The sequence below is a fragment of the Leptosomus discolor genome, chromosome 9 (assembly GCF_034619465.1).
Source record: "Leptosomus discolor isolate bLepDis1 chromosome 9, bLepDis1.hap2, whole genome shotgun sequence".
In the NCBI taxonomy this organism is placed as follows: Eukaryota; Metazoa; Chordata; class Aves; order Leptosomiformes; family Leptosomidae; genus Leptosomus; species Leptosomus discolor.
The window spans coordinates 41,938,972-41,950,635 of NC_141399.1; the positions used below are offsets into that span (position 1 = coordinate 41,938,972).

The 11,664-nt window shown below is 44.3% G+C and overlaps 1 protein-coding gene across 2 annotated transcripts; it reads right to left on the reverse strand.

The window, feature by feature from the left end:
* Positions 1 to 1,313: 1,313 nt before the first annotated feature.
* LOC104342152 (A-kinase anchor protein 17B-like) lies at positions 1,314 to 4,908 on the reverse strand. 2 transcript variants are annotated; one of them, XM_086470507.1, is made up of 3 exons: positions 4,819 to 4,908; positions 2,024 to 3,527; positions 1,314 to 1,450 (listed from the first exon to the last, which is right to left on the reverse strand). In XM_086470507.1, exons 1-3 carry the CDS (start codon positions 4,906 to 4,908, stop codon positions 1,314 to 1,316), a joined length of 1,731 nt encoding a protein of 576 aa, XP_086326633.1. The 2 variants fall into 2 exon arrangements, with proteins under 2 accessions (XP_086326633.1, XP_086326632.1); XM_086470506.1 differs by having other exon boundaries at positions 2,024 to 3,539.
* Between the last annotated feature and the right edge of the window lie 6,756 nt (positions 4,909 to 11,664).

Here is an 11,664-nt window from a genome sequence, read left to right on the forward strand (position 1 = left end):
AGATCTTTTTAGATAAAGTAACAGATTAACAGTACTTTGAGTAGCACAATTTGTCATTCATGACCCCAAAAGGCACTCAACACCCGAACATGTGAACAGAGAAGACTGATAAAACCTGGCTTAGAAGCCTGTAGGAACCAACAGCATTGAACACCGAGGGGAAACCTATCTACCATGAACCATTACAACTTTTTTTTTTTATTACTATTTATTAGAGCAGAAGTTACAAACATGGGTAAGATTTTATGTAATGAAGGCAACATCATCACATGAACATGGACATAGCATGTAATAAATAAAGCATACTAAAATGAAAGCTGAAATAATCAGTGTATTGAACTTAGAACTGGTCTTCTATATCTTGCTAAGGGACTTTGTCCAAAAGCAGTTGCGGCTGTCTTCTAAATATAGCCAGCTGAGTAAGTATGGATATAATTCAAGCTCCTAGACTGCGTTTTCACATTTTTACCTACATGCAGCACAAGTCTGACAACATTTCACGATTCCTCTGGAAATTGTTTGTAAGCAAACTCACACTAAATAGCTATCTCACTACACGTGCCTTCAAAATCTGGTGAACGAATTTTCAACCTGCATATATCTGGGGACTGTCAGCACACTGACTAGCACTGCCCTTTCACTGTCTAACATTCAGAGCTTTGCTTAGACAATCAATCCGATTCCTGGAAGCACTACAGCTAGCACAGGTGCAGTGAAACCCTTCCTCCCCAAGACCAGCAAGTTTCCAGAAACACCTCTAGAATTATGAATAAAAAAACCAAGCATTCTTCCAACGTGGGTTGTACAGAAGATGGGATTTTTTTTTTCATATTTGGAAATCTATTACTTCCCACAATTACTTCCCAAATACAAATGTCCCCACACCTTCCAGTCCCATCATTTTAACAACCTGATTGAGGAGGCACTTCATATGCTTGCTCTAGGATTTACATAGCTATGTTTTTTTCCAATGACTTGTTATTACTAAATACTGTAACTTTGATATTTACATGGTTCCCTACATTTAATCAGAGTATAACACTCCAAGATCTCAATCTGTATCCTTTCCAATTCTTAGCAACTGGACCATTAAAGTTTGTCTGGCCCTGGGGAAAGTTTTGGTCCTCTGTTATCCAAAAGGCAAATACAGATTCTGTTTTTGTGGCTCACTACAACAGTTAGATAACCTAACTGAAGAATTACCTAAGCAAAAAAAAAACCCCACAACAGTATTTCATATACCTTTTAATGGTCAAACGGCTTTCTTCTCCCACTCTCATATAAAAACTGAAGAGCTATTATATAGCAGCTGTTCAGCATCCTCTTCTGGGCTCTGCTCCACAGAAAGTATCTGAGCAGGGGTTTGTCTGAATTATCTCAAGAGGAAATAGAGGGCATCCTCTGACATCTGCATCCATCTCTCTTCTCAACATTAATTTCCTCTCATCTCCTGTAGATAAGTATACGAAAAAGTTACTGGAAATTAGTTTGTTGGTGGGAGGGGAGGGAAAGGGTATGGGGAGGTAGCTGTTAAGGTATCCACTGAGGAACTGGAAGCAGAGTAAATTGTGAAAGGGCTGTGAATAACAATAGCCAGTAGAAGCAATCCTTTATGGAGATCAGGTGACCACCTATATATAGATTCACCAACCTCAGGCAGTACTTCCCACCAGATGTACCACATACTGAGTTGCCCAACAAGGTTTTAGTTGCCTAAAGCGGGTTGAATTGTTAGCATGCATGTCGTTATTAACAGACAACCACCCACCTGCTGATGCCCATGACAGATACTTTGCTACCCAATTAAGCAAACACTACTCTTCAGCTGCAGCTGGGCGTAGTGTTTCTGAGCTAAACCAAACAAACCTTTAACTGCAGAGAAGTTCCCCTTTTTTTTACGCCATGATTACTCTTTTTAAAAAAACACTTACCATTTACCACTGTAAGAACTGTGGCAACTAACCTTACCTGCCAGAGACCTGTGAAATTCAGTCACCTTAGTTCTGGTGTCCCTCTTTCTCACCTGTCCTCTGGAGAGTCTCCTGAAGTGGCGAGCCATCACGAGGGGTAACATCTGGTGCTGCCATGGCAGTGTGAAGCGTCTTGAACTTTACTTTTTTGTGGAACATTTTCTTACATTTTCTTTGTATCTTTCTGAGCGACTCTAGCCGCATGCAACTGTCTGTCTCTGAAAAGCCACATTCATCAGGTAAGAGATAAGAAAGCTTTTTCCGCTTTTTCTTCATTTTGCGAGCATTTCTCTCCTCTTCCCTGGATTGCCTCTCACTTTTCTGTCCTTCATGTCTTAGTTTACTACTAGACCTCTTGCACGACTTTTTAAGCTTATGTTCACACTGCCTTGCCAAGCCCTCACAGACAGAATTAGAACAGAAGCTACATTTGCTGCTTTCCTTTTCTTGACCTTCCAGAGTTACATTTTTAAGGTAAACTAGTAATTTTCTTTCCCCAGCTCTTGCAGGCAAGCATCCTTTATTACAATTGCTGTCAATTTCTTCACACCTTCTTTCTGTTCTCTTCATTGAGCTGCTAGGTGCCTCTCTGAAGTACTCGGAATCACTGATCTCTTCCAACAAATCCTTTAATCTGCAAGCAGATCTACATGTTTTGGATGGTATGGTACCTTCATCGCTGCCACCTTCTTGTTTGAATTCTTGATCATGAGTAACAGCAGTGCAATCCAAAGAGTGATTCAGTCCAGCACGTGCTAAGTTATCCACGGGGAGTAAGTCATTCCTCTGCATTTGCAACTTTTCTGCAAGCCTGTCCCCATAGGCCTTGTGTTGTAACACTGCGCCTGCTGACTCAAGTTCCCCAACAGTGATCACCAGTCTGTAACCACCATCGCTACCACAATTTGTCTTATGGAGGTTTTGTACAGGACTCGCTTCTCCAAAGTGCTGACCATGTTTGTTACTCAAGCTGACGTGAAAACCACCACCATCATCATCAGACACCACTCTCTTCCACCAGGACTTGTTCACAGGGGTTTTTGGCTCTAAGCAAACACGTGCATAGCCTGGTGTCCGATAGTGGTTTAGTAAATAATGGATGAATTCATCAGTCTCATAAACCTTTTGCTTTTTGCAACCATCTCCATCGGACACTGTCTGCGTGTGAACTACATTCCATGCTGGGCAGTCCCTTCCGTCAAGAGATTCGATGACCCTGCAGTCTTGCGTAACGGTCACCAGCAAAGACCCGCAGCCAAAGGAGTTGTACACATCTCTGCCGGGCAGCCCGTCAAAACTTGGGGCTGTACAGGGATCATTTAAAATCGTCCTGACTATTTGACAAGTAGATTCATGGAAGTCACACACACCTTCCTCACTACGGAAGCTGCCACCTTTTGGGGTTAACAGGCACTTAGACTCTTCCTTGTGTTTCAACTCTTTCTGCGTACGGTAACGGGAGTTAATCAGTTCCTGACGGATGTCTTTTAATGCTGTTTCAGAAAAGGAATTGTCCTTCCTTATGCTCAATGAAGGATCCACTTTTTGACTTGCCAACTGCACAAAATCCTTCAAATCAAAAAAATCAGGAAAATGATTATGCACATTTATTGAGCACTATGAAGAGTGCTAAAACTACAAACTCATAAGCAAGCAGTCCCACAGTCAGAAGAATTAGACAGGTGAGGGCTAAGTTTGGCTTCATTCAGAGCTCGACTGTCACATCACTATTCCTAAGTTAGAACTACAGGCATTTCATCATCCCAGAAAGCTGCATTCTCATTAAATAAGTGGTCTTTTCAACCAATCCTCCTATCTCACTGCAGCTGTGTAAGAAAATATTTATTCTTTGTTTGATCTCAGCAGCACAACAACTAGTATTGCATGCAACAGTAAAATTACTACACTTTTGTAGATCGAATATTTTATTTAGAATAAATTGCTTTGTTACACATTGTTTTAAATGGGTCCCAATACAACCAACATAAACCTTTCCAAGTAATGAAACCAAGAAAATAAAACTTTAACACATCACCTTCATAACTAAGGTAGGTAATGTCAGATGTTATGGGGCCCTAGAAGTCATGCAGAATGGCAAGGGTAGCCATTCAAGTCGATCAACTTCTAGTAAATTAAGAGTCCTTCAGAAATCTTTAACATGAAGAATGGGGGAAAACACACACTTGTTAAGAGCTGCAAGCAAATTTTTTACTTAGCAAATGGTGAAGACAAATCCATGTTAGCACCCCTGAGAAACAAAAACCAAAGTTTCCATTTAAAACTCTTCTTTAGCCCAAAGCACTAAAATAACCTCTAAATATTAATGCATGTGCAAAACACTTGAGTTTTTATCACTCCTCTGCTGACTTTCTCAAGACATTAGCTGAATCAAACTGAAATAAAACTGATAGCTTAGTGTTGGCCACGAAAGAGAGGCTACTAGAAATGCAACTGCCATAATCCGTGCCAATTTAATTCTGTCACTTGCAGGCCTGAGACCAAAACAAGCAGAGGTAGCATCATTTGCATCCCCACCCCGAAACGCCTTGTTTGCAACCCTGGATCAAGTGTAACAAAGCTGATAAAGCCCTTCCAGCCCCATTGTACTCAGTAATGAGAAGGCTTCAAACAAGCAAAGGCAAAGTTTCTGGGTGGGAATACACTACTTTTGCTCTCAGGGCTCGACTGAGAGCAGATTGTCACAAGACTTAGACCTCGGGCCTTCTCAGTGTTTGATCAGACCCAAGGCTGCCTTCTGAATAACACCAAGACATCAAATGTCTAGTGAATTACTCAAGCTTTAATAAATATCCTTCAAAATTTAAAATACATTTTAAAATAGTCTTACTTTCACACGGTTTAACAGCACTGTAAGCAGTCTCACAGACTCCACTCTTCTCTGAGCTAGCAGGGATTTCCTTTCTTCCCATTCAGGCATATTCTCTGGCCACTGCTGTTCTTCAGCTGGTACCTTCTGCGGCTTTGGGGGATGTTTCTCATCTCCATCTATCTGCCTCTTCTCTCCGCTCGAGCTTAGCTTTCTTTTTTCTCTCTTGAACTTCTTTTCATCACCACGTCTTTTTCTAGGTAATTATCAACATGGGACAATTTAGATAACACTTGTTTTACATTTTGAGTCCTGGGGAACTGGATGCAAGTCTTTGAAGTGCTAATAATAAGCAACTAGTTGCCAAGAATCCGCATGTGGCTAGCCAGAAATCTTGTCTGTTACAGTAACATGTTTAAAAAAACATGGCACGTAGATGACATCCATCCAACCAATGCACATGTTGAGAAAGTTCTTTGTCTCTTCAAGTGGTTTGTATTCTGGGGTTTTCTTTATAAGCATTGTCAAGACGACAGAGTCACATCATCTTTTGTCTCCAAGGCCACAACTAGAGACTAATCATTTGGATCTAATTTTTAAGTAAGCAAATCTCCCCTACAGATGAATATGGAGGTCCCATTTAAGAGATACTACAAGACTAACACAGGGATGTTTTCGTTATTGCTGGGCAGTGCTCATACAGAGCCAAGGCCCTTTCTGCTCCTCACCTCACCCCATCCCACCAGTGGGCGGGCTGGGGGTGCACAAGGAGCTGGGAGGGGACACAGCCGGGACAGCTGACCCCAAGTGGCCAAAGGGATGTTCCAAACCACATGACGTCATGCTCAGCAATATAAAGCTGGGGACGTTCAGAGTGATGGTGTTTGTCTTCCCAAGTCACCGTTACGTGTGACGTAGCCCTGCTGTCCCGGGGATGGCTGAACACCTGCCTGCCGATGGGAAGCGGTGAATGAATCCCTTGTTTGGCTTTGCTTGTGTGCGCGGCTTTTGCTGTACCTACTAAACTGCCTTTATGTCAGCCCACGAGTTTTCTCACTTTTACCCACCCTTCTGATTCTCTCCCCCATCCCACTGGGTGAGAGGCAGTGAGCAGCTGTGTGGGGCTTAGTTGCTGGCTGGGGTTAAACCACAATGAGCTGTCACTACTTTTTGGAAACCTTGTCCTGTAGAAAGCAGATCTACTAAACAACCAACATGACACATCACAGAAAACTCCAGAGAATCCAAGAAACAAAGTGTTCACACAAATAAGTGTTTAAAAAAAATTTTTTTAAGTATTTGAATAAAAAGGTATTAACAATGGAAGCACAGCAATGTTTTCAGAGACCTAGCATTACAGTCTCTATGCTCTGCATCCTAGGTATTGGGGTTTTTTAAGATAGGAAGGTGTGTAACACAACTAATTACTGGTGACAGTTTAGGATGCCATCCAAACACATTATCTACAGATTTAAAACTTCAATATACTACTATTACTCAAATACAAAATTTAAGAACACTGCCCTAAAGATAACAACAATGAAAAAAATCACCTAAAAAGGGGTAGAGGGAAAGACAGAAGAGTGTTCATCTCTAGCTTTGGATCTTCCAGTCAACTGTGAAGCATCTAGAAATGTACATCACGTTCATTTTACTTCAGGGCATAAAGCCATTAATTTGTGACGTTGCAGCATAGAGCAACACAAAAAGCCCACATGCAGAATCTTAAGCAATCAAGCCTCAGAGCAATTTGAGAGCAACAGCCCTCCACTTTCACTTCAGGCCCACAGAATCATAGAATAATCCAATCGGAAAGGGACCTCGGGATGTCTCTAGTCCAACTTTTCTCATAACCCAGATCCCTCCAACTGATTCCTTACACACAGAATTACCATGCTGCTTTTTTTCCTGACAGTAACACATAAATTACTACGTAGTATTGCTTCAAGTTCTCTGACGCCTGTTTCCTCGAAGCCTTGATTGTTACAGTAGCCACTCTTCCTGGATTTTACTTGGTATGAGATAGCATAACAAATCTCAAGAAAATGGGACATTCTCTAAAAATACACTCTCACCTTTCAACCCCCTCTCTTTTTTTCCCCCCTTTTTCGAACGTGCTCCTGTTCTTGCAGCTTTAGTCTTTCCAGGCTTCTCTTTCTTATGGCTCGTTCACTAAAAGGTCTGGTTGTATCAAAAGTCACCTGTCACAGAAGAAGCAGAATCAGACTTAGCAGTCCAAACACAGACAACCTGCTAGGCAAACAAGAGACCTCAGGTGACCAGCAAATACTGCTACCCTCATGACAATGTCTCTCTCTACCCTGGCATACTAGAACATCTCTTCTGAAGTTCATTCTGGGTTGTCAATCAAGCTCAAATACCCCACTCCCAAATGTCTCCTCCTGCTGTGACACCAGGGACTCACAATTCTGACATCATACCTTTGGCCAAACCCATTCCTGGCATGCTCTTCTGGGGACTCAAAGTTCAGTATGTTCAGCAGAGCATTTCTAGCTGCAGGATTCATGCAGTTCTACCAGAATTGGAGTTCACTGATTCTTAGAACAACATCTTTTGGATCAAATGCTTGCTTGCTTAAAAATTAATGCATTCTGTTGACGTGTGCTGCATTTAATCGGCTTCAAATGCCCAGATGTGAGCACATTAAAAGAAAACACTCAAGCAAATTGCATCAAGACCTATCTACAATGAAAAAATACCTAATATGAAGTGTTATTTCCAGCACAGACGTGTATTATAGGGTCACAGTTTAAAAATTACCTGCTGGAAAAAAATACTGAAACAGACTCCACCCTACTAAATACTTACAGAAGTAAGCTATCAGGCTGCTGAAATAAGTTTATGGATTGCAAGTTTTCTTTTACAATGCCACATTAAGCATAGCGCTTAAATGGATTCATCTTTCAACATACTTAAGCAAAAAGGTGCAGAGACAAGAAAGGGTACTCTTCACTAGCCAAGAACCACCTAAATTAGGGCAGCTGCTGCAGCTACTTCATGCTTAACAGTAAGAAGCCAAGTATCTTTTAAAGAATCTTGCCAGCTCCTGAGATCATCTCCCAACTTCACTGCCATTCCACAAAATCTCAGCAGCTAGTAAGAAGTAAAGGTTAGTATATTTTAATGCTGTCCATATGCTATATTTTTCTTTCTTTTAGCCACCATTTTAACATAAAAACAGGCTAAAACAAAGGGAAGAAAAAAAAATACACACACACAAAGAACTGCAGGAGTGCCACATAAAAGCTTCCACTGAAAAAGCATGAAAAAAAGTCTGCAAATGGTTGTCACAGCTTAAAAACTATACTGCCGTTACTTGAAAAATGTCTGATTGCCTTCAATATAAGAATCTACAGGGGAAGACAAGTGCAGTGCAAGAAGCTGTCTGGTAAAGAGGGTGACTATTTATTCAGAATGATGAAGGAAAAAACCCAAAACATATGTACTGAAGGAAAAGCTAGTGTAATTAAAAAAAAAAAAAAACCAGCCAGGAATCTCTGGAAGCAGCAGCTACAGCACAGACCGCAGCACTGAATCGCTCCTGTTAAGGAACTACTGCCAAATGCACCCAGAATTAACCACAACTTTGTCAGGCAAGTCTGACTATCTCAGGATTAATCTCTGAATACAGCCATGTATATATATAGACGCACTTTCAGTATCTTGTATAAGCAAAGGAGATGTACCAAAAAGTACTTACTACAAAACTGAAAAAGCAGTCTCTAGAATCCCTTCTGCCCACCATGCATTAAGATAAAGAGCTTCCTAAAGCTGTCTATAATGTTAGTATCAACTACACTTTTTCCATCACACTAAGACTTGAGGTACAGCAGGTTAAAACATCCAGGTTACTGCTGTTGAAACCTGCAGAGACATGAAAGTCAAGCCTGAAGAAGAGCTGGCGCATCCAAAAGCTCGTTCTGTTTTGCAAGTATATCTTCTATTAAACCAACTGGTATTATCCTGCCCTTGCAAACCTTTCTTCAGTTATATACTTAAACCACCATGGCTGCAACCACATTCCTACTACTGCAATGAATCACCTAAAGCTAAGCCCAAAAGTCTCTTCATAGAGCTGAGTAAGTGGTTTGCCAGTGCAGACCATTGCCCTTGCTCTTCCCCACTCTTCTTCATAGCCAGGAGCTCTTTAAGCATCAGAAATGTATTTCTCATCACGTAACTGTGTACAAAGCACAGAATTATGTACTGGCTGATCCACTGGTTTGCTGCTCAGCACCACGGCCTTTTGGAATCAACCCTGACATATTAATAAGCTGTTATCGTAACTTTAGGTTTCAACTGTCCCAAATGACAAATCACAAGGAACATGACATCCGACCCCTTTACCAAATTGTTACTTAAAAGTATAAGAAGGAATCAAGATACTGACCTGGGACTCCACAGATCTGTAATCAATTCCCAGCTCTGCTAAGGAATTCCTGTGAAACCCAGCAACTTCCTATGTCTCAGGGGCCTAAAATAATACAGTATTTTAGAACAGATTCAAGCTTATCAGGACCACAACAGGCCATCAGATCACTTACTCTGGCCTGTGCTAACCGTATTGGGCTGAAGCATCTCTTCCAGGAAGGCGCCTGGCTCTGGTTTGAAAACATGACAATACAAAAACCTGCTGCTTCCCACGGGCAGTTTGTTCCATTCCTTACTCATTCGCCATTTGAAATGGAAGCCACTTCCAAATATTGATTTTTCATAAGCCTTCCTCTACTAGATTCATATCCTTTTAGCATCTATGGGGTTTTTCCTCTTACATGCTATAATCCAAGTGCCTCTCAGTCATCTTTCTTATATAAAATACATAGCTTGAGCTCCGAGAGCTCTCTCACAGTCCCTCACCATGTGGCACTCTCTCCAGGCCCCAAGTAATTTTTGTTGCAATATTCTAACACTCTCCAATGTAAAACATATGAATCCCAAACCCACACACAGTATTAACTTGGTCAGTGCCATACACAGCGAATCAACTCCTTTAAGCCTACTTTCTAGCACCACTTAAGCACATTCCCCACAACACTGCAATGGAAACTCAAGCTGTAACTCATGCACTACAATAACCCCTTTATAACCTTAAAGAAAGCCATGAGGATAAATCAGTAACTCTGAAATTATTTTTCCGGATATCTGCATGTTCCTTTTTACATTGACTAAATTATCTTAGAACACCCTGAAACCTATCACCCAAGTTCAAACTTTAAAACAAAATTAGATTTTAGGGAAACATTAACAGCCTGGCAATATCTAACCTGAAACATCCATATAATCCATATGAGCAAAATGCAAGTAGTGAGAATAATTTTATCCAAAGATGCCCCTCACATTTGCTCACAGTACCACTAGCTCAAACAACTCTTACCACCCCCAGTTTCCCAGCTGGTCACTCATGCCAGTCCCTGGGCCATCACAACTGTTTCTGAGACCATACCATCAGCCGGGTCAGGAAAAAAGAGATCTAGCTTGGAGAAAAAAAAATAAGTAAGTTGTATTTTGACAGGTTACTTTTCAGACTGTTGGCTTCCCTGACCTCGTGCACAGCACAGCCCCTGCGCAGTTCCACTGGCAGAGCTCAAGGCAAAGGAACTATCTTCAGTCCACAGAGGTGGGTACGCAAACCACCTACAAGCAAATGGCAATGTGGCAAGTGTATGTATTGATCCATAGTATCAGAAAGGGTTTATCATGCAGGGAAAAGTATTTACCAGAAAGAGTCACTTGGAGAAGTTTAAACAAGAGGTTTAAATAGATTTTCAACAAGACGGGACTAGTTTATTCAGCTTGCTCTGCACAAAATCAAGTGAAAAGGACAGATGATCAGAAGTTCTGCTCACACAACTATCGCAATAAAATGTGCGTTTTGAAGCTAATGCTCCCAGCCTCACTACTTCATGCTGAGCGTTTTGAGGTGGGGATAAAGAAATCGCAAGCCGACCCCATCTCAAAGACCGCAACTGCCAAAGGCCGCGGTCCCTCTGCTCAGCGGGAAGGTGCCCGAGCTCCTACGGGATCGGCAGGCACCGCCAGCCGGAATATCGCACCGCCGGCCGAGAGGAGCCCCGCGGCCAGGGCCCGGCCACCGCCAGGCCGGGGCCCGGCCACCGCCAGGCCGGCGCCCAGCCCTCGGGAGCGCCCCAGAGGCCGTTTCAGCGGGACCTGGGAGACGGCGGCAGCGGCAGGGCCCGACCCGCTTTCCTGCCCCAGCAGCGAGCCCCGGTGCGGGAGCGGGGCAGCTGCCCCCTGCCACCCCCGGGCCCTGCTCCGGGCTGCCGGAGCGCCTCTGCGGCCGCCCGCCAGCCGGGCCAGGAAAGCCCCTGGGCCCAGCGACCTGCGGCGCCCACCGCGCGGGCCGGGGGCGGAGGCGAGGGGAGCCCGCCGCGGAGGCGAGGGGAGCCAGAGGGGAGAGCCGGCCCGCCCGAGCCCAGCCCGACACCCGCCAGTCCGTCCCGGCGAGGCCGCGGGCTCCGGGCAGCCCCCCCGGAGCTACCATGAACCCCTCCACCCCCCGGTGTCCCGGCGAGTGCGGACCAGGCCCAGCCGGCACGGAGGGGGAGCGGCAGCCCTCCGACCGCGGCCCCTTCCCCACAAGGGCCGCGCCGCGGCCGCTCCGCGGCGCCGAAGCCCCCAGCGCCCTCCGCCACCGGGGTGCTCGCAGCCGCGGCTCCTTCTCCCGAAGGAGCGGGGCATCGAGCCCGGCCGCCCGCCCCGCCCCGGGAGCGCCTCCTGCAGCGGCGAACGCCCTCCGCCGGCAGCGCCCCGCTCCCACAGGCCGCAGCAGGCCGGCTCCCCTTACCCCTCCGGCCGCCGCTGCAGCCGCCTGCCGCCGGGCGCCCT